This window comes from Panthera uncia, chromosome C2 (assembly GCF_023721935.1).
Source record: "Panthera uncia isolate 11264 chromosome C2, Puncia_PCG_1.0, whole genome shotgun sequence".
NCBI classification, from domain to species: Eukaryota; Metazoa; Chordata; class Mammalia; order Carnivora; family Felidae; genus Panthera; species Panthera uncia.
This window is the reverse complement of record NC_064810.1, coordinates 93,427,546-93,449,413: the sequence shown is the minus strand read 5'-3', so window position 1 is coordinate 93,449,413 and position 21,868 is coordinate 93,427,546. Positions and strand designations below refer to the sequence as shown.

Below are 21,868 nucleotides of genomic sequence, written 5' to 3'. Positions count from 1 at the left end.
TAATTGGCTACCCTGGGAACACTGACCAGGAAGACCATTCTGCTCGCCCCTGAGGGTCAAAGCCGAAAGCTCGTACGTCGTACCTTTCCTCGTCTTATCTCCTGTTCCCCTCTGAAACAAAAACCAAATAATAAAAGGCCTTAAGTAAACACTGTAGAAACCTGTAATTTCTAGCTCCCTTTTGGAACCGAGGGAGCAACCTAGTGAGGAGAAAGGGTGGGAGGAGAGAGGCTGAGAAGTAGGGACAAAAATGTTTTCTCTCGGTTTTGCCGGAACTTTGGCCAGCCCTCCAGCCTGGCCGGATGGCGGATGGAGGTCAGCCCGGGGAAGGCGTCTGGGCGGAGGCCGCCCCGGCAAGGCGGGGGCCGCCGAGGTGGGGCGGAGCGCAGGCAGCTGGCAGGGCGGCCTGCGGGCGGGAGGCCCCGTGGGGGCGGGGGGCAGCCCCGGCGCGCCCCGGGGAGCGGGGCCCACACTGGGGGCGCTGCAGGGCGGCCGCCACCCGGCTGCCTCCGGGGCGGGGCGGCCCAGCTGCAGCCTCGCGGGGGGAGGGTCGCCCGTGCCTGACCTCGGGCGGCGGCGCTCTGCCGGGCGGGCCCTGCCTCCGCCCTGCCGGCTGCTGGGGTCGCGCACAGTGCACCGCGCGGCCGCCCTGCCCCCTCTCTCCCAGTCGCGCGGCAGCGGAGCGGCCAGGGCGCCCCCGGGTCTGGCCCGTCACCACAGAGCAGCGGGTGGGGCGGGGGCGGGGCGGTGGCGGCCCCAGACAGCCGGCTGGGCGACTCGAGGAAGGAAGGAGGGAGGGCGGCAGTGGGGGTGGGGCGGGGAGGGAACATCCTGTCTGCGCCGGGTGCACCGCAGACAGCGCCGTGCGCCAGCCGCCCAGACGGCGCGCGAGGCCAGGAGTGCCGGGCGCGCGCCTGGGGGGGGGGGAGGGGCGTGCGCGAGGCGACGGGGCGAGGGGGGAGCCCCGAGGAGCCACAATAGGCCAGACGGCGCGCGCGTCCCCGAGGGGCTGGGAGTCGCGAGGGGGCGGTGGCAGCGACGCCGGCGGGCCCGCGCGCGCGGTGCCGCCGCTGGCTCCGTTCCCTTCCCCTCCCCCTCCCCGCCGCCCTCGCTCTCCCCCGGGCGGCCGGAGACGGCGGCGGCGTCTGCGGGAAGCCGTGTGTCTCCGCAGTGACGTGGGCGGGCCGAGGGCTCGGTGACGTCAGAGGGCTGTGTGTAGCGATGTGTGTGGGGTTCGGAGCGGCGCCGGCACAGCCGAAGGGAGCGGGCGAGCGGCGGCGGCTGGCACAGGTGCGGCCCCGGCTCGTGGTGAGGACGCGGCGGGCGCGGCGGGCGGCAAGGGGCGCGCGGCCTTGGGGCAGCCCGACGGCGGTGCCGTGGATAGTGGGGAGTTAACAAAGCTCGTCGAGCTACCTCGGGCGCGGAGGCCGAAGTCGGGGGTCCGGATGCGCGGGTCCCGGGTGGGGTCGGGGCCACGGGGGGCGCAGGGCGGGTGTCCCACGGCGGATCAAGCCTCGCTGACCCTAGGCTGGAAGGGCGCTGCACTTGACCGGAGCCGTCGGGACCCCGGAGACCCGGACGCCCGTCACTCCCCCCACCCTTCCCCAGCCGCCAGTCTGCGCTCCTCGGGGATGCCCCGGGCGTCTGTCGGCGCCCGGCGGCGCGGAGATCCCGGCTAGGCGCCCCACCCGCCCGCAGACCCTTCTCCTTTCTGGCCCCGGGGAGGCGGGGGAGGTGCAGCCTTAGGGGTGCTGGGGTAACACCCGAGAACTTCCTGGGGCGAGGGTACGGGCGTGGATTTCCACAGTCCTCCCCGCGGCCCCCGCAGTGGGGCAGTATTGGGAGGGCACTTGGGGTTGTCCCGAGACCGTGGGTGGGGGTTGGGGGACTCCTCTTTTTCCACTTCCCACTCTCCCCTTGCGCAGCCCAAGGCGTCCCGGCTCCCCTGTCCGCCACTCCGCCCTCCCCCTCGGGTTTGTGATGGGTGGGTGGATTTGCGTGGGCCGAGGATTTCAGAGTTTGGGGGGGCTCCCCCATTGTAGGTCATGCCTCCTGCCCTCTTTCTCGGTCTGCGTTGGCTGAGGTGTTTCTGTGGTGGGCGAAAGTCAGAACATTGGTTAGTGGCCTGGGTCCGTAACCCTTTGGGTCTCTTTTAAGGGACATTGCTGAGAGTTTGGGAGGCAAACATTTTTATTTATTGGATTTCTTTTGGGTGTCCTCTCAAGAAGGAAGTGGAAGAAGAATCTTTTCTTTTCTCCTCTTCCTCCATTTGCATTCTTTGTGAGGTCTGTCTGCCTTGTGTTTTTTGTCCGGAATTAGTCTTGTTAAGGATGGAGATTCCCAGGAGTGGAGTCTATAGCTTTTGGCTTCCATCAAGCAAATTCACTAACCTTTTAAAGGGAAAGTTAATTTTTGCCTACAGTCATTCCAGAAAAAATAGCGTACACTGGGTGAATTAATGCCCTTAAAATTGTAAGTTAGGTACATATGGTAGATATGCTAGCACGTATCTGATTTTTTTGGATGAAACTGGCATTTTTTAAAATTAAGAGATGAAGTAATGGATTATTATAGTTCAAATGGCATAACTGGGAAAGACTCTGGTACTTAGTTTTAAGTGAGATGATCTATTTAAGGTTCTTCTATTCCCTTTTCAGGGATGTTATTGCTCCCTTTACCCGTTCTACAAATTATTTTCCTGTTTAAATGAAGTTCTTCTAGTTAACTGGTGTTAGATTTAAAGAAATCGCTCAGGTGTCACCTTTGGTAAAGTGAACTCAGTGTAAGATTAAGAAACTAGTTTCAAACTGACCCTTTGGCCTCTGAGCAAATTCAAGTATAACTCTCCCTCACTGCTCTTCTCTTCCAGATTAATTAAAAGAAGAATGAACAGTAATCCATGAAGATAACTGGGCAATTTTTCTTTAGATATCATTTTTAACTGTAGAAGTTCAAGTGGAGTCAGAGGCTCTTCTTACTGTTTTTGAGGATTTCTACAAACCTTCAGTTGGTCAACACAGACCAACAGATCATCACTTTTAGAGAAGATACTGTTTTCTTTTCCTTTTTTTGGTGTCCTTGGTGCCAAAAACTAAATTTGGGTGCAACATTTTGATTTATATTTGTGTCTAGGTTTTATGACACAAGTAATTGCATAAACTTTTCACATGTTTTGCTCCAAACCAGACCAAACCATTGCACTGAATCTGGACATTCCGAGTTGAGAGAATTGATAAGTTTATTTTAATGCGTCTATTTGAAGAGTTAAGAAAAAAGGCTTCCTCAGAGGTGTGCCTCTCAAAATTATATTCTTTATTATTAGGGACAAAAGACATTTTATAGCACTAGCAGTGAAATTATACTAGAGTATAAGCAGAACCAAATAAAACTAAAATCTCTTGAGTAATTTAGGGAGATTTCTCTTTGGAAATTTAAGTTTTCTGTGAGAGTAAGCTACTATAAGTATTGATATACATTGCTTCTCTCTTGGAATGAGTGACTAAATAACAATGCAAGTCTCAGACTTACTTATTTAACACCACAGTTTTTAGCAATGGAAAATCTACAGACAAATTTTTCCTTGGTTCAGGGCTCAAATAAAAAACTGAATGGGATGGGAGATGATTGTGGCCCCCCAGTGAAAAAAATGATGACAGACGTTTCTGCAAATGGAAAAATGATGATGAACAAGATGCCAACAGTAAAGAAGGAACACTTGGAGGACTATGAAGTGCCAATGGAAACCGATGGGGAGCACGTCAAGCGAACCTGTGCCTCTGTGCCAGAACCTTTACATTTAAATCCCAGTTTGAAACACACTTTGGCACAATTTCATTTAAGTAGTCAGAGCTCTCTGGGTGGACCAGCAGCATTTTCTGCTCGGTATTCCCAAGAAAGCATGTCACCCACTGTATTTCTGCCTCTTCCATCTCCTCAGGTTCTTCCTGGTCCACTGTTCATCCCTTCTGATAGCTCCACAGAACTCACACAGACTGTGTTGGAAGGGGAGTCTATTTCTTGTTTTCAGGTTGGAGGAGAAAAGAGACTCTGTTTGCCTCAAGTCTTAAATTCTGTTCTCCGAGAATTTTCACTCCAGCAAATAAATACGGTGTGTGACGAATTGTACATCTATTGTTCACGGTGTACTTCAGACCAGCTTCATATCTTAAAGGTCCTGGGAATACTTCCATTCAATGCCCCATCCTGTGGGTTGATCACATTAACTGATGCACAAAGACTATGTAATGCTTTATTGCGGCCACGCACTTTTCCTCAAAATGGTAGTGTACTTCCTGCTAAAAACTCATTGGCCCAGTTAAAGGAAACTGGCAGTGCCTTTGAAGTGGAACATGAATGCTTGGGCAAATGTCAGGGTCTGTTTGCACCCCAGTTTTATGTTCAGCCTGATGCTCCATGTATTCAATGTCTGGAGTGCTGTGGAATGTTTGCGCCCCAGACATTTGTGATGCATTCTCACAGATCACCTGACAAAAGGACTTGCCACTGGGGCTTTGAGTCAGCCAAATGGCATTGCTATCTTCATGTGAACCAGAAATACTTAGGGACACCTGAAGAAAAGAAACTGAAGATAATATTAGAAGAAATGAAGGAGAAATTTAGCATGAGAAATGGAAAAAGGACTCAATCTAAGGCAAGTTTTTTTTTTTTTAATAGTAATTTTAAATAATGGCACTGGTTTACTTTGAAATCAGAAGTCTATATTTAGACTTACTTAACCTGTGCGATGTTAAGAAACTGTTACTGCTCATGCAACAACAAAAAATACTGGTCTTTGTAATGTGTTATGTTTGTATCACACGTTTTAGGCTATAAAGCGCTTTCCTGTGTGTGTGTTCATTTGATCTTTCAAACAGCCTAGTGCAAGAAGTAGGATTATTCCCATTCTACAGATAAAGAGAATGAGGCTCAGATCAAGTGGCTTTCCCAAGATTATATAGACAGGGTGTGGAGGATTTGGGGCTTCTTTGTCAAGTCATGATCTCTTTCTTTTTCACACATCCTGCATTTTGATGACTAGATCTGTTGTTGTCCTAGGACTCCAGATAATTTACACTTTGGTGTTATTTCCATTTGCAAATGGTACAATGGCTGGCCAAAACAATTCTGGTTGTGGGCTTCAAACAGCATTTTTCCAAGGTAGATCTAGGATTTCTGACGTTGTTTTTATCCCTGGATATTCAGGTTTGATCAATATTCGGAATAAATGGAAAAAACAGGTTTATCGGAAGAATTTGTGATTCTGGTAAGAGGTTTTTTTAAAAGAAAGAAATAACTTAAAAAAATTGTGACAGCTAGAATAAATAGATTATTTTAGGCTAAATAAATACTAATATAAAAACCTGTCAGCAAAGAGATCTTATTATTTTTCCCACTGCAATATCTGCTAGGCTAAACTAAGGTCTTCATTCTGAGAGCCTGAATGCCTGGGTAATAAACAAGATTTGGGTTATTAAATATCCAGCTTGTTGATTTGGTTGTTAAATATATTTTTTACTTGATTAAAGTTAGTATAATAGCTAGCACTGTTTAACACATTGTGGCAAGCATTGTTTTTGAGCAGTTTCACGTATATAATTTTATTTGAGTTGTACAATGAAAGATTGGCCATGTTTCATCTTAAGAATCTAAGTTTTCCACTATTAGTTTTTATTTCTTGAAATAATCTCTACCTTTTCTACTTCACAGAAGAAATGAGTGAAGCGTATTAAATGACCGCAGCTTATTCACAGCAACATTAGAGCTTGGGCTTGAATCTGAGATTTTGGTGTCGTGTGCCTTATTATGGCACCTTTAAGGTTTTGAGGGAAATTTAGTTACAGTTGAGTTTTAAAACTGTGATTTGCTTCTGAAGCTCAAGAAGATAATTTTAGACTCTTAATTCAGGGTAGTTTGCTACTTGCTGCTTCCAAAGGGTCAGCACTCTGAAATTCCTTGCCTGTGGCTACTAGATAAGTTTATATTGTTCATGTGCAGTTATTGACTGATTTTGAAGCAGGATTGACTTCAAGCCACTTCTCAAATTACTGGACTTGCTTACAGCTGGATTGGTCCCATGCTGAAGCTTGTGCTTGGAGATGATCTATATTCTCAAAATGTGGAATGCTCCTTTTGATATTTATGATATCTTGCTCAATGCTAATTAGAGCCCTACCCTTACGTGTCCATAGGTGACCACATTATTTGCTAGATATTCTTACTCCAGTCTTCATTGCTCTGACATAAGCGTTTTTGGGATAAACTCCTTTGCCTGAAGTTCCTCTTCTGTATTTGTGAACAAAAACATCTGAGAACCATGATAAAGATTAGAAAGAAAAAGGTGATGAATTTACTTAACTGAAACTATATGTGCTAGGGTTTAAGTAAAATTGAAACCGTTCTTCATCTGAATGTAGTCCTTTATTGTCTCAGAAATGATTAATTTGAATTCATTTTTTTTGGGGGGGAAGGTGTGAGATTTTTTTCCCTCACCTTTTGGCTGTTATCTTTTTGCAGGATTTACTATAATGTTTTTGGTTTCATTTTGGTATTGTTTGCAATTTTATGTGAATTGTAAGCAATGTAAGGGAATTTAAGAAAATTTCCAGCAATGAAATCTTTAAGAAAGAAGACTTTTGGGTTCACATGTAATACATACTTGAGTGGTTGTTTTATTATGCTTATCACTCCATATTTTGAAAATTTAGTCCTGAAGACTTTTTTGAAGGTCTGTGAACAAGGTTTCTTAGATGAGAAACCAGTCCCAGATGGGTCACATGTTCTGGTTGTATAACTGCTGGGTGGTAGAATGAGGAGCTGAATGCAGTTCTTCTGACTTGAAGTCTAGTAATTTTCACTGCTTTTCCCTAAAGCAAACTTTGTAGTACAAACTACTACTGAATTTTGAGAAACATTAACTTCTTATCAATTTTCCTTAGTGTAATGGTTCGTAAACTCTGTGTTAACTTGAATTTTATACTAAGGTCCTTAACAGGGAGGGGGTGCTAGGAGATATCCTTGACTGGGGAACGTTTTTTATTATCTCCTGTGAGTCAGTGAGTTGGTTGCCAAACAAACCAAATAGACCCAGAGGAAGCTCATTTGAAGAAGTCAATACAGGCTTTCTTTTCTTTTTTTTTTTTTTACATAGAAGAGTAAACTAAATATATTAATATTTTATGTAAAGAACCTTATGTTTAATGTGAATACTAACGTAGTTCAATACGTTTATACATTGTTAATTTAGTTAAAGTATTGTTTTAGATTTAAAAACCAAAATTATGAAACTCAAAAGGCAATTGTTTGAAATGTAGCAACTGTTATTTCCAAGGTTGGAAATTATATTAGTAATGATCACCTAACTATTTGCATAACTAATAGCTCCATTTAATTTGCATAGTTAGTAGCTATATTTAGATGGGAGAAGTAAGTGGTATAAGGTCAGTGTTCTAAGTGAAGAACTGGCTCTGTGTAGAAACTAACGGTATATTTTGAAGCCTTTCTTACTCAGGTCAGGACAAGAAATACAACTGGTTTTAGATCTGCCTAGGTGGCTTTGTAAAATGATGTTCTTAAGCAATTTATTTCTTTGTATCGCCTGAACTTTTTACGCTTTTTTTTAGAAATATGGCTGTTGTATTATTTATTTGATCTAATTCTGATTTAGTTGCTCTTACATTTTTGTCTATGGAAAAAAGGTTGCTAAGCAAATTGATCATTTGTAAATAAAATTTGAAGGGTGATGTTTAAGATTATTTTCAAGCACATTGGAAAAGCCCACTTGTAGTGATAGGTGGTTCTTTACTCTTACAAAATGTGACAGAAAATCTTTAAGTTAGAGATGGTGTATGCCCTTATGTTAAAAAAAAAAAAAAACATTTAAAATGTAGATTTTTTAACATTCAGAATTGACTACTCTTAGGTAAATAATAATATGGTATTTACTCTGCTTAGGAAAAAAATAGATTATGATGCACATAAATGACCTAAAGATATCAATTTAAACTTTTTTTTTTAAAGCCTGTTAAACATTTTACTATTTTTAGTTTTGCATTTTCCTTTCAGTTCCTCATTTTTGTAGAAGTCATTGGAATAATAATAGTACAAAAAAAATTCTATCTTGTAAACTTTTTTTTTCTGTTTAGGAAGTGCATTTCTTAGTCCAATAAGGTAAGGAAATACACTAGAGAAAATGGGCAACTACAAAGAGTAGTGTTGAGACAAAATGTGTTTCAGTAATAATTGTGGCCAATTTGGTGGTAATTTGTTACATCAGTGATATAGTTTGTATTTTGCGATTAACATAAATTTTGATCAAGTGGGGGTAAGGTTAGAATCAGATGAAGTATTTGTGTTCATATGCACGACGAGTATGAATATTTTTGTCTACTTTTCTGAAATTAATAATTGACTTCATGAGTTTAGAGACCCTTTTTCCTGTTTTCCCAGAATGTAGTTTAGTGCTTGGTGCATCAGAGGCAGTCAATGAAATCTTTTTTTAAACTGAATACATTTTTGAAGAACAACACACTGCATTATATTTTAGAATGTTTGGAGTTTTTGGGTAAAATAATGGTTTGATCTGTAAATAAACACCTGTGATTTGCAAATAAACTGTTGAGTGAGAGAATGGAAGCCAGAGCATTTTGGAAGAGTCTAGAAATGTAGGATCGTACTTCAAACTATTATTAAAACATTTACTAATATGTATTTGGGGACTTTTCCTTTCCGCAAACATCTTCTTGACTTACCTGGAATTATGTGAAGACATTTCTAACACAAATGAGATAACTGAGTAATGGGTTCAAATGTATCCCACTCTTAGTTATTTGTACACAGCTGTTATACTAGTTGGATATTTTGTTTACTTACTAAAAATGAAGTATGCAAGAAGAACATACAAAACAGGTCTATTGTAAGAATTATAAGGACATTTCAATGAAATCTTTAGAATGGCTTTGGGAATAGTGCCCCCTTATGGTTTAGGAAATACAGAGCCTATATTCGTTTTTACCATTAAAAAAATGGTAAAACATTTATAAGTATTAACATTTTTAAAAAGGCTGGTGATAAGTTACAACTTTATTCTTTTTGATCTGATAAATGGGAAAAAATTAAGAAACTTCAAGGAAGAAGAAAAAGGGTATACTTGAATCACTGTGTAGGCAGCCAGCAGTGTTCTCATAGCTATGCATACATTATAATTTATGCCACTGGGAGAACAAGGAAGTAATCAAGAATTGGGTTAATTTCAATTCCTTTAGTATTCTGGGAAAGGAAAGTGTGGAGCAAAACTCATTTTGTTCAAGTAAAGAGATAGAACTAGTTTGGGAATAGCTTTAGTAATGACTGGAAACTATTCTGTCCACATGCAGAATTTTGGTCTAATGAGGGTTCATAAACTTAAAATAACTTAAGGATTTTATTAGACTGTGAAAAGCAAAAAGAAGATATATAATTAAATTCTAAATCTTTTCTTAAGGTGAAGCTTGCTTCATTCACTAAATTAAGTATTACAGTACCATGCTAGGCAGAAAAAGGAATGAATAGAAAGATATAAATTACTTTAAAACTCATACTGATTTCTAGACTTAGAAGTGGGTCACAGAAATATGTACATAAAGACTAAATGGAGGCTCCTTAGGGCAGGACTTTATCTTCTAGTTTTTGAATCTAGAATGTGGTAGATGTTTAATAAAGGTTTGAATAACTGAATGAAGAGTCTTAACTAGCCCTATAAAGTTACCAGTGATTTTTGAGGAGAAAAAGAGGCTTAGTTTTAAAGCAGAGCAGCATTTTGTTTTTACTTGTGGTATTGAATTTGTTTTGAGATTTCAAATAGCCCTAAAAGTGCGTATTTTGTTTATCTTATGGGGACAAGGAATATGAAAGTTTAGAGGCTCACTAAAGATCATTTTGGTAACACTAGGGCTTTTATTCCATATTAAAAGTGTTTTTGTTGTTGTTGTTTTTTGGTGTGGTTATGAAAGCAATATAGGCCCACTGTAGTAAATCCTAAACAAGTGCAAAGAAGAAAACAAAATTTCGTAATTCATAATTTCAACATAGATGATAATTAACACTGGAGTTTATTCCCTTACACATGTAATCCTTTGTAAATCTGTGCAAATGGCCAGTGCACAAGTGTTATTATTTTTTTTTATTTTTTTTTATTTTTTTTTTATTTATTTTTGGGACAGAGAGAGACAGAGCATGAACGGGGGAGGGGCAGAGAGAGAGGGAGACACAGAATCGGAAATAGGCTCCAGGCTCCGAGCCATCAGCCCAGAGCCCGACGCGGGGCTCGAACTCACGGACCGCGAGATCGTGACCTGGCTGAAGCCGGACGCCTAACCGACTGCGCCACCCAGGCGCCCCACAAGTGTTATTATTAATACAAGACTAGTTGTTGAAATAATACTTGTGGACCAATTCTAGGATCGTTCACTTAGAGCAAGGTTTTTCAAATTGCAGTTTGTCACTCACACAGCCCTTTTCATCTGGGGTTTCAAGAAAGGAGATTTAAGCCCTACAGAAAATGATCTGAGTGATGGTTTCATCATTTCTTCCAAAGATGGTGTATACTACCATTCTCAAAGCTTTGAAGTGAAGTTAATTCATTGCATACAGTGGATGCCTTGGGGCATTTGGGCTTATCTCTTGAGAACCCCAGTTGGGGGCCAGGAGGGTTATGAAATCAATTTAGTGGGTCACCGACATTAAAAAAATGAAGTAGAGTAAAATAAAAAATAGACTACATTGCATATAGTAAAATTAATCTACATAAAAAAATTAATCTTCATTTTGATATTCTCAACATACATTAATTGAAGGCCAAAATGATCTGAGATCATAATTTTTTATTTTTATTTTTTTTAATGTTTATTTTTGAGAGAGAAAGAGACACAGTGCGAGTGAGGGAGAGGCAGAGAGAGGGAGACAGAATCTGAAGCGGGCCCCAGGCTCTGAGCTGTCAGCACAGAGCCCCACGCCAGGCTGGAACCCATGAACTACGACATCATGACCTGAGAGAAAATTGGACGCTTAACCAACTGAGACACCCAGGCGCCACAGAGATCATAATTAAAAAAATTTTTTATTAATGTTTACTTATTTTTAAGTGACAGACCATGAGTGGGGAAGGCACCATCATAATTTTTTTAAAAAGCACATATGCTGGGGGGCCCCTGGGTGGCTCAGTAGGTTGAGCGACCGACTTTGGCTCAGGTCATGATCTTATGGTTTGTGGGTTTGTGGGTTCTTCCAGCACTACATTGGGCTCACTGCTGTCAGCTTGGAGCCTGCTTTGGATCCTCTGTCCCCTTCTCTCTCTGCCCCTCCCCCATTCATTCTCTCTCTCTCTCTCTCTCTCTCTCTCTCTCTCTCAAAAATAAACATTTTTTGGGGCGCCTGGGTGGCTCAGTCGGTTAAGTGGCTGAGACTTCGGCTCAGGTCATGATCTCACGGTCCCTGAGTTCGAGCCCCATGTCGGGCTCTGTGCTGACAGCTCAGAGCCTGGAGCCTGTTTCAGATTCTGTGTCTCCCTCTCTCTGACCCTCCCCCGTTCATGCTCTGTCTCTCTCTGTCTCAAAAATAAATAAACGTTAAAAAAAAATTAAAAAAAAAATAAACATTTTTTGAAAAAGCATATATGTTGAAATGGGCTGGAAAAGCAAAACCTTAGATTTATACAGATATTTTAGTGAAAAGATGTATGTGACATGGAGATTGATAAGTTATTGTCATATTAAATGAATTGGTCTCTGTAAAATTGCAGTATAAAAATTTTTATTTTTAGGGGTGTCTGGCTGGCTCAAATCGGAGGAACACATGACTCTTGATCTCAGGGTCGTGGGTTCGCACCCCACATTGGGTGTAGAGATTACTTAAATAAATAAACTTATTATTATTATTTTTTTATTATTTTAGAAGTAGGAACTTAACAGGACTTATATCAGTTTGCTCCTTTTCCTTCACATTGTGAAGGGAGTGGTATCAAACTACTAACTTCACATGGCTTTATTTCCATAAAGGATTTAAGATAATAGTTGCACATTATAAAAACGTGAGCCTTTGCTTTTCCTGTGAGCATCTTTGAGCACTTATTTAAACTTAAAATTGGCTTTGTGAAATAGGTGGTATCTTTCAGTGTGGGGGAGCAGCAGACATTGCTATATCTCCAGAAGATCTATCTGGTTTTGGTAATTTAGTGGAGGTGCTTAGATCATATTGTTTCAGTTTTGCATTAGGTTGATTAATTCTAATAATTACAATGAAGTGAGGCACAAGATTGAGCCTTAAAATCTCTTAAGTAGCTATTTGCTACCTTGTAACACTATTCCTCTTTCAGTTGTTGAAACGCTCATTCACAACATGTTGGAAGTACTGAGGAAACTTGATCCTTCAGTGAGAGATTCAGTTTCTTTCAGTAAGAGTTGTTGGCAGCTGTGTGGTAGGGTGTCTTTGTGTCCTTCTGAAATCATTTATTGACCACTTGAATGCCTTAGTATTATAATAACACAGCAAAAAGGCCCTGACAGGTATATCCACTTTATTCCTAAGGAGTTATTGCTTAGCTGTGTATTCAGTCATGTGTTTAGTAAGGTTGCTAGTGATTTATGTTGGGCTTGTACAAAGTAATGTATATTTAATATACATTATCTTTTATTTCTTGTGTAAGCACATCATTAGAATAGTCTGTTAAATTTACCAATCTGCTAGTCCTTTGTATGCATACTGTTTTAGGAATAAATACCACAATCTAAAAATTTACCTCTTATAGCTCTTTCTAAATTCTGTTTTTAAAAATAATTTTTCCACATATTAAAAAAAATTTTAATGTAATTTTTGGAGAGACTTTGGAAATCCTACCAGTATATGTTGAGGATATTATCTGGATTTCTTTAGTTCATCAATATTTGTCATTTGGATTTAATTAAGGGTCATAATATTAATCTGCTACTATAAAAACTAGAGTATCATCTAAAAGTAAAGTTTATTATTGGAGATAAGTCTAGGAATTGTAAAGTGTTGCGATTTTTTTTTTTAAAGTATAAATTGGAATGTTTATATGTGAATAGCGCCGAGTGGGTAGGATTGCTTTTGTATCCAGAAAGTGGTGACTAAAATGTTTATTGTTTTTTGTTTTTTTTTTTGTAAATGAAATCAAGTTCTCTAAATTATTTGTCATTGTGAGACTAAAAAGCATTGTACTACCAAAAACACAATAGTTCTTTATTAGGAAATGTGATTATTAAAGGATCATGTGTATATAACACAGTAAGTTGAAATTTAGAGAAATTTTTATAAAACATTTCCTAATTTTTATTTATTTAAAATTTACTCTTGTGTACATTTTGGGATTGTTTTAATTTTGCTTTCATAGATGTTATTTGTTGTTTTATGACTTAGAGAAAGAATGAAATAATATGTCTGAAAATTTTCCTGTGTTTCAGATGAGGATGCCATCTGTTCATTTCGCGGTAGATAACGGTGGGGAAGTTGGGCGATAAAAGCATTTAAAAATGTTTAGGGCTCTAACTTAAGATACTAAGTGATCTACTTCTCTCCTTTGCCAAGTAATGTAATGAATTCTATTCTGATGTTTAAAAACACCAAGTAAATTCTTCCCACCTTGAAAAGTGAGATAAGAGGTAATACGTGCTCATATCTTGGTATCTAATTTTTATTCCTGATCAGTAGTAGCAACACTGCTGTGCCATTTAATTACATTGTTCTTTTTTTGAAGACCTAATTTGTATGTTGACACAAATGCAGAATAGATGAGAAAATCTGGCATGCCTGTGAATGTTCTGTTGTATAATATGTGCTTTTCTTAATTGTTTTTAACACACAGTTAGGATAAGTTGTTATAAATGTGTTTATGGCTTACCACATGTTAGATAAAATCAAATCCCAACATTTTATCATGGTTAGCGTTGTATATTTCCCCATCATTTGTATTATTTAATTTGTAGGTCTGATTTCTAAAAATACACCCCAGAGACTGTTGGGCTTTCTGGTACTTCATGGAGTAGAAGGATATTGAATGTGAAAGAGACTATCTTCTTTCTCAGTTTCATGGTAGCACAGTAACCCGATAAAAGGCCACCCTGGGAATTAATGAGCTAAGCTGTCATTCAGGATTCATTCAACAAATATTTATTAGTTCCTTCTACATGCCAGGCATGGTGCTAGGTACTGAAAATACACAAAAGTAAAGAAGATGGCCCTTGACCTAAAGCTGCTGTACAAGCAGAGGCTGGATAGCCACTTGTCAGTGATTTTGAATAGGGAATTCAGACGTTGGCTAGGGGACTGCACTAGGTGATCTTTAAAGAGGGTTTCTTTAAAATCCCTAGACTGTGATTCTGTTAGTTGGATTGTGTGAGATTAGAAAATAAAATAAAGGGCAGAAATTAGAGAGGGATGGATATTTAAAATGCTAGCAATTCTTTATGGAGGCATCTGAGGTTTAGAGATAATAGAAAATAGAAATATGTATTGGCTTTGGATCATGAATAAAATAGTAAAATTTAAACAAATCAAGCTTTGAAATTGATCAAAATTGAGTCAGATTTCAAGTCAAGGAGTTCAGAACTTGCTATTCAGGAGGTTTGAGATTCCAGATATCTATAATAGAAAAAACTTTTGGGGCGCCTGGATGGCTCAGTCGGTTAAGCTCCTGACTTTGGCTCAGGTCATGATCTCACGGTCTGTGAGTTCGAGCCCTGCGTTGGCTCTGTGCTGACAACTTGGAGCCTGGAGCCTGCTTCAGATTCTGTGTCTCCCTCTCTGTCAGCCCTACCCCCACTCACGCTCTCTCTCTCTCTCTCTCTCTCTCTCTCTCAAAAATAAACATTAAAAAAATTTTTCAAGAAAAAACTTTAGAAAATGTCTCAATTTTGGTAATTTTAATTAAAAAAAACTGAGAAGCGATTGATATCTTGGGCAGTACATCCAGAATTATTTGGGATATATAACTGATTTAAAGTGGAGCTTTCTTTATTTTCTAAATAATGAGTTTAACAAGTGACTTCTAGAAAAGAAATTCCGATTTAATTGAAGCTGATCTTCTATTTTTTTTAATGTTTATTTATGTTGACAGAGAGGGAGAGTACTTGTGCATGAGTAGGTGTGGGGCAGAGAAGGAGAGAGAGAGAGAGAGAGAGAGAGAGAGAGAGAGAGAGAATGAATCCCAAGCAGACTCGATCCACACTCAGCACAGAGCCCGACACCAGGCTCGATCTCATGACCCTGAGATCATACCTGAGCTGAAATCAAGTCGGATGCTTAACCGGGTGAGCCACCCAAGCACCCTAGCTGATCTTACATTTCATTGATTTGTTACAGTGAGCTTATCCATGCTTATTAACACCTTGTCATACAGTGTTTTGGTGAAAAATGTTCTGCCTAAATGAGTTTTCTGGATGATGAAGCTACTCTTTTCAGCACTGTGTTCTTAAAAACTTTAACCTTTTTCCTGAATTCTAAAATGTCTTAAATAGTTTTCAGTCTTTCTAAGTGGTAGGTATGTATGTATACAGTGTAGTGTTTATATCTGGTATAAGTTATAGAATATAGTTTATGTCATGTTAACTCAAGACTTTTTAAATATCAGTTTCTGTGCTCTGTTGTGAAGGTAGGGGACAAGTGAGCTTTATTAAATTATTTGCCCTGGTCTGTGATAAAGCCCTTAGATTGTCTTGCTTTTTGAATTAGTGTTTGTGTTTGCATTTTGTAATTCTTCTTAGGCTGTCGATTGTCACCTGGCATCTATTATTTAGTATCGTTGTTACCAGCAATATCCTTTCTAATTTACTTGTAGAACTAAGTTATCTGAGAAACTATGTAAACAAGAGATTGGCTTATTTTATAAATAAACATATGATTTTTGCCTCAGATTCTGAACTTTAGAATTGATCAGGATTGTGAGGTTGTTGTTGTTTTGTTTGTACTCTTGTAGAGAGCCTAGGGTCCCCTCACTGAATACTCAATTCTTAAATCCTTTGAAAATCTCTTTATTTCCCCTAGTCTTGTGGTCTTGTTAGTTTTTCAAATTACTTGTTCATTCTTTTTTTTTTTTTTTTTAAGTTTATTTATTTATTTTGAGAGAAAGCATGCGCTTGAGCGTCTGCAAGCAGGGGAGGAGCAGAGAGAGCAGAAGGCTAGAGAATCCCACGCAGGCTCTGTGCTGCCAGCGGGGCTTGAACTCACTAACCGTGAGATCATGACCTGAGTGGGTCTTCATCTCATGAATCGTGAGATCATGCTTGAGCTGAAGTCAGGTGTCAGATGCTCAACTGACTGAGCCCCTCAGGTGCCTTCCTTGTTCATTCTTAACCAAAATGTTGGCCTCCTACAAATAGAAGTTACCATATTTTTATTTTTGTGGATTAAAAAAATTGTTCTTAATGTTTATTTTTGAGAGAGAGAGAGCGCGCGTGTGTGCGTGCGTGTGAGTGGGGGAGGGGCAGAGAGAGAGGGAGACACAGAATCTGAAGCAGGATCCAGGCTCTGTGCTGACAGCTCAAAGCCTGACGCGAGGCTCGAACCCATGAACTTCAAGATCATGACCTGAGCCAAAGTCAGACACTTAACTGACTGGGACACCCAGGTGCCCTGTCCATATTTTTAATTTTGGCTTTTAATTGGCCTTAAATCACCTCCTGTTTGATCAAGTTGTGTAATGTTTGCTCCAAAAGCTGTTTTCCTTTTCCTTTTTGGCCCATTAACAAAATGGGTAGTGGGTTGTCAGGTTTCTTCTGAGTTTCTTCCCCCATGAGTGAGATCTCCCCAGTCAAACCATGGACAGTTTATGAATTAATTTTGCTTGAATCACAACTGCTTAGCATCTAGAGATCTGTTTCCCTTCCATTTTGTGTAGTTTCTTGGTTCTGAACTGGAATATTGGGACATGAGGCAAAATAGTTTTCTTGGTTTCTTGGTATTTGGTGGCTGTCCTCTGAGTGCTGTGTTTATGAATTATTGGATGATGGCATCATTTCCCACACACTTTACCCAGTTGCAGAAGTGAATGGAGACTCTCAGAGGCAGTGTCAGAAGAATATGAAGCTCTCCTTTTTGTCACATCCTTCTCCTCCTTCACCTCATTCTTAATTCCATTCTCTCTTACTCCACTGGGTTTGTCTGTTAGCCTCTTGTTTTTGTTGCTCACCCAAATACTGCCACCTTTTAGCTCACTCCTCTACAAGTGAGTCTTGTTCCCCCTTTAATAAGATACTCTTTTCCCACAAGAGCAGGGTCATTACTGTAATTTGAATGGTGGTGGTGGTGGTGGGAGTGGGAGTGGTAGTGAGGAGGCCATGTGAAACAAACCAAATAAGGGAGAAGTTAGTAGCCACAGGTTATTCTTTTCTGTTTCTTTTCTTTTCTTTCTTTAAAAAATTTTTTTTTAATGTTTATTTATTTTTGAGAGACAGAGACAAATCATGAGCAGGGGAGGGGCAGAGAGAGAGGGAGACACAGAATCCAAAGCAGGCTCCAGGCTCTGAGCTGTCAGCACAGAGCCTGACGCGGGGCTCGAACCCACGAACTATGAGATCATGACTTGAGCCGAAGTCGGATGGTTAACCAATTGAGCCACCCAGGTGCCCCATCTTTCTCAGTTTCTGAACCTCACTTTTCTAATGTGTAAAATGGAGATCATGATACCTACTTAATGTAAGTTATTGTTAGAATTAAGTAGGATGTATAAAGTTCTTATCAGGTAGATGCTCATTAAGTAGCCAAAAGGGTTTACCTTCTTCTTTGCCTTTATTCACAGGTACAGTTTATGAGGAAGTATGGTTTACTGATAAGTGTTAGGCAAAGTAGTTTAGCTTGGCAAACTTTTGTGGTGCTTGTGTGTTTGTTTTTTTGTGATGTTTATTAGAGATCAGTTGCCTGTGAAAGGAAGGAAGTAGGGGCAAGACTGGGTAGAGGGAAGGTAAAAATGTGCAATGCAATCCCATCACTGTTTCATCCAAGTTGGTAGGGAGCTGTGGAGTGAATAATGCCCATTTGAGTTGTGCCATAATAGGATAAATTGGCTGCTCTTTGGACTCCTACCCCCCTCACATCAGTCACCATATTAGCTGCATGACCCGGCTTTGAGAAATTTCCTCACAAGCATGGGCTGCTCAGGTACTATGCTGAATTCTTGAGGTAAACCCTCCACAGATCTGTGGAGTTCTCTCTGGGCACCTTTCTCTGTGCTGCAGTCTCTATTTGCCTTGGTCTTTCTGGACATTCTACTCCTCCACTCAGGTTACTCTGTGAGGCTCTGCTTGGGTTCCCTTATCTTTTTAATTTTTTTTTTTTTTTTTAACATTTCACTATACTTCTTTTATTAGATATCTACCTATTCATCCCTCTATCAATTCACTTTTCTTCCCCTCCAGTTTTATTCAGAAATAATCGGTATCATCACTAAGTGTAAGGCATACAGCATGATAGTTTGATTTGCATGTGTTGTGAAGTGAATTACCACAGTAGGTTCAGCTAACATTCATCCTTCTAGTGTAGTCTGTCTTGGTTTCTGAGGTGCGATGGGGCGCTTCAGCTTCACCACCCCCATCCCCTGTGTTACAGCATTCTCTCACTGGTGACTTGCCCTTGAATAGATGTTAGTTTTTCTTGCGTGTGGCGGGGGTGGTGGGGCAAAGTCAGGAACAACCTATGTTGCCATCTTAGTGACCTCACTCCCCTGGCAAATATTTGTTGCTATAGAATGCCATCTAATCCATTAACAAATACTGTAGGGAAAGGGTATATTCTAGCTGATTGTAGCAGCAAGAAGGATCGGAACTTACCAATGCTGTACATTTGTAAGGTGCTATTTAAAATGGATTTAAAAAATAGATTCCAGCAGTGCCTGGCTGGCTCAGTGGGTTAAGCATCTGACTCTTGATTTCAGCTCAGGTCATGATCTCACAGCTGTGAGGGAATCTGCTTGGGATTCTCTTTCCTCTCCCTCTGCCCCTCCCTTGCTTGCACGCTCTCTCTTGCTCTCTCTCAAATAAACATTAAAAAAAATAGGGGCGCCTGGGTGGCTCAGTCAGATAAGCATCTGACTTCAGCTCAGGTCATCATCTCATGGTCCATGGGTTCAAGCTCCATATCAGGCTCTGTGCTGACAGCTCAGAGCCTGGAACCTGCTTCAGATTCTGTGCCTCCCTCTCTCTTTGCCTCTCCCCTGCTCACGCTCCATCTCTCTCAAAAAATAAAATAAACACTAAAAATTAAAAAGCATTTAAAAAATAGATTCCATAAGTATGAAATTTTATGAAATCATTTCTGATAATCCATGTTGAACATGCATACTGAAACTATTTCTTTTTAAAAAAAATTTTTTTTTTTTTAACATTTATTCATTTTTAAGAGACAGAGACAGAGCATGAGTTGAGGAGGGCAGAGAGAGAGGGAGACACAGACTCTGAAGCAGGCTCCAGGCTCTGAGCTGTCAGCACAGAGCCCGACACGGGGCTCGAACTCATGAGCTGTGAGATCATGACCTGAGCTGAAGTCGGACGCTCAACTGACTGAGCCACCCAGGTGCCCCTGAAACTATTTTTTGAAAGGATGGTTGATGTTGTTTTGAGTGACTAGATTTGGTACTTTAAGGACAGACTGCCTTGTAAGAAGATGACTCTTAAATAATGTAACTCTTACTAGGGTTCTCCGGAGACATCCTATGGCCCTATCTGGTTGACACATAAAATTAACCATCACATCTTCCTTCAATGAACTTTTTCCCTTCTACATTTTTCTACAGATAGATACATCATCAGGAATGGAATTACAGTCATGGTACCCTGTTATAAAGCAGGAAGGTGACCATGTTTCGCAGACACATTCATTTTTACACCCCAGGTGAGTGGGTATTGGCTCATTTGTTTGTTCGTTTGTTCATTCATTCATTCAACATCTATATGTCAGGTACTGTTCTAGACTCTGCCAATTCATTATTTAGTTTTAGGCTTGTTAATAAATGAATTGTAAACTGTGTTGAATATTTGAGATAACCTTTTCTTGGTGTGTATGTTCTTTCTAGGAAATCATCATTTCCTTTTCACCCTGAAGTAAACATTGAAAATTTTCCTTTAATTTCCTTCCTTTTAAGAGGTAAACCAACTCTTCAAGAGTTTGGTATGCAACTTTGATATTTTACAAGGAAATTTTTTGAAATTTAGAAGTTTTCATAGTAACCATATCCCTCAAAATCCAGTGTTCACATTTTCAATAAAAATCCACCTTAGATTATAAACTTTTTCTTTGTCGATTTCTAGATTTTTATTGCTGTAAATATATATTCCCCCCCCCCCCCCCCCCCCAAACACGGTGATGAAGAATCTGTCTTACATTTGCACAGTTCCTACCATTCCTATTGTGTTGAAGTAACTCTTTGGATATTATTAAATCTGTCCGTTTTCTTAGCAGAATACTGAGTTTTCATCTGCAGAATTCATGTGATTGGTAAAGAGGAACAATATAGATTACTGCGTAAAGAAAATCAGATGTAAGAAGAGATCATTAGCATTTAGGGAATGAAGTATTATGTTAGTTAAATGGTTGCATCTTTTGGCTAAAGGTTATGCAGATTATAGTTAATAGTATGGTACTTCAATATCTAGCTCCAGTTTGTTCCATGGGTCTCTCAGGTAATCTGCAGAAAATTCTATGTGAGCTTTGAGCAAAATTGGTAGTCATGCCTTCAATCTTAGTTTTGTGCAACTTACTATTGAATTTTTATCAAATTAGGAAGTACTGAAGTATTTTAGGAAGATCGCTCTGTGGGGTTTGAAACAAGTAGGACTTGTTGCCCAGTAGCGGTGTTCAGACTGCTATAGAAGATGGGCCCTGGGAGCTCCTGATTGGGCCTGCGGTGAATCTGGCTCTAGCCTTATAGTGTGGAACTGTGGAACTGAATCAGCCTCTCTATAACAGAGCAAGGATTCCTTGGCTTTGGATGGGTGGCAGGCAAGAAAATGGTTCTCCAAGTAGTATATGGTCTGTTTTCTTTCTAGCATAAGCCTTACCTATTTAGGGCTATTAAATAGCTCTAAAAGTGCTTGATGCCTTTAATTCTCAGGTGGTTTTGAGGGAAGGAGATGAGACTAATTTTCTTTCCCTGTGGGTATCTCTCTGTGCTTAGAGATTACTTTTTGCAAAATAACGAAAATTACTCATAATTTTGCACTTACTGCCTAAAGTACTGAATTTTTAAGGAATTCTTTTCTGTGACCCTTATTTTCTGAGTTGTTATGTTGTCTGTTTTAATGTAAAATTTTTTAATGATAGAAATAGATTTAATGTATTTTGTTTTTTTACCCAAGTGTAATATGTGTCTTATTTTGCCTTTCTCTGTCTGTAGCTACTACTTATACATGTGTGATAAAGTGGTTGCACCAAATGTGTCGCTTACTTCTGCTGTATCCCAGTCTAAAGAGGTCACAAAGACAGAGACAAGTAGGACCGTACCAAGACCATCAGAGAAGCCTCATAGTAGTGGGAAACATCAAAAAGTGGTATCGTATCCAGATGTCTCACTGGAGGAACAGGAGAAAATGGATTTGAAAACAAGTAAAGAATTATGTAGCCGTGTAGGTAAGTACTCAGAAATTATTTTTTGAAATCAGATATCTAATTAATCTGTTTTTTCAGCATTTTCAAAGAAGATTTCTAGGTAAGAGAATGTTCCAGATAATTGAAGCTTTTATCTTGAAAAAAAATGTACCTTTCAAAACTCTGAGTTTTTTTTTAGCACGGTGATAGCTATTGCGGCTAAAGATACAGATATGTGGACTACATGGTTTCATACTGTGGGTGATTTTTGTATGACTTTTTTTTTCCCTTTCCTGCCTTTTTTTTT

General features: G+C 40.2%; 2 protein-coding genes across 3 annotated transcripts in view; one reads left to right on the top strand and one right to left on the bottom strand.

Moving 5' to 3' along the window:
• Positions 1-316: 316 nt before the first annotated feature.
• On the bottom strand, positions 317-2,037 carry LOC125921606 (basic proline-rich protein-like). The gene is made up of 2 exons (XM_049629200.1): positions 977-2,037; positions 317-776 (listed from the first exon to the last, which is right to left on the bottom strand). Exons 1-2 carry the CDS (start codon positions 2,035-2,037, stop codon positions 317-319), a joined length of 1,521 nt encoding a protein of 506 aa, XP_049485157.1.
• The window catches only part of SKIL (SKI like proto-oncogene), a 29,667-nt gene continuing 8,836 nt past the window's right edge, over positions 1,038-21,868 (top strand). Inside the window, exons 1-4 of one of the 2 annotated variants that reach the window (XM_049629613.1) lie at positions 1,038-1,290; positions 2,870-4,651; positions 19,772-19,869; positions 21,371-21,603. In XM_049629613.1, the coding sequence (XP_049485570.1) occupies positions 3,554-4,651; positions 19,772-19,869; positions 21,371-21,603 (1,429 nt within the window). In that variant the 5' untranslated portion in view covers positions 1,038-1,290; positions 2,870-3,553. Of the gene's footprint in view, positions 1,309-2,869; positions 4,652-19,771; positions 19,870-21,370; positions 21,604-21,868 lie in introns of both variants that reach the window. The other variant, XM_049629614.1, reaches the window with a different exon arrangement.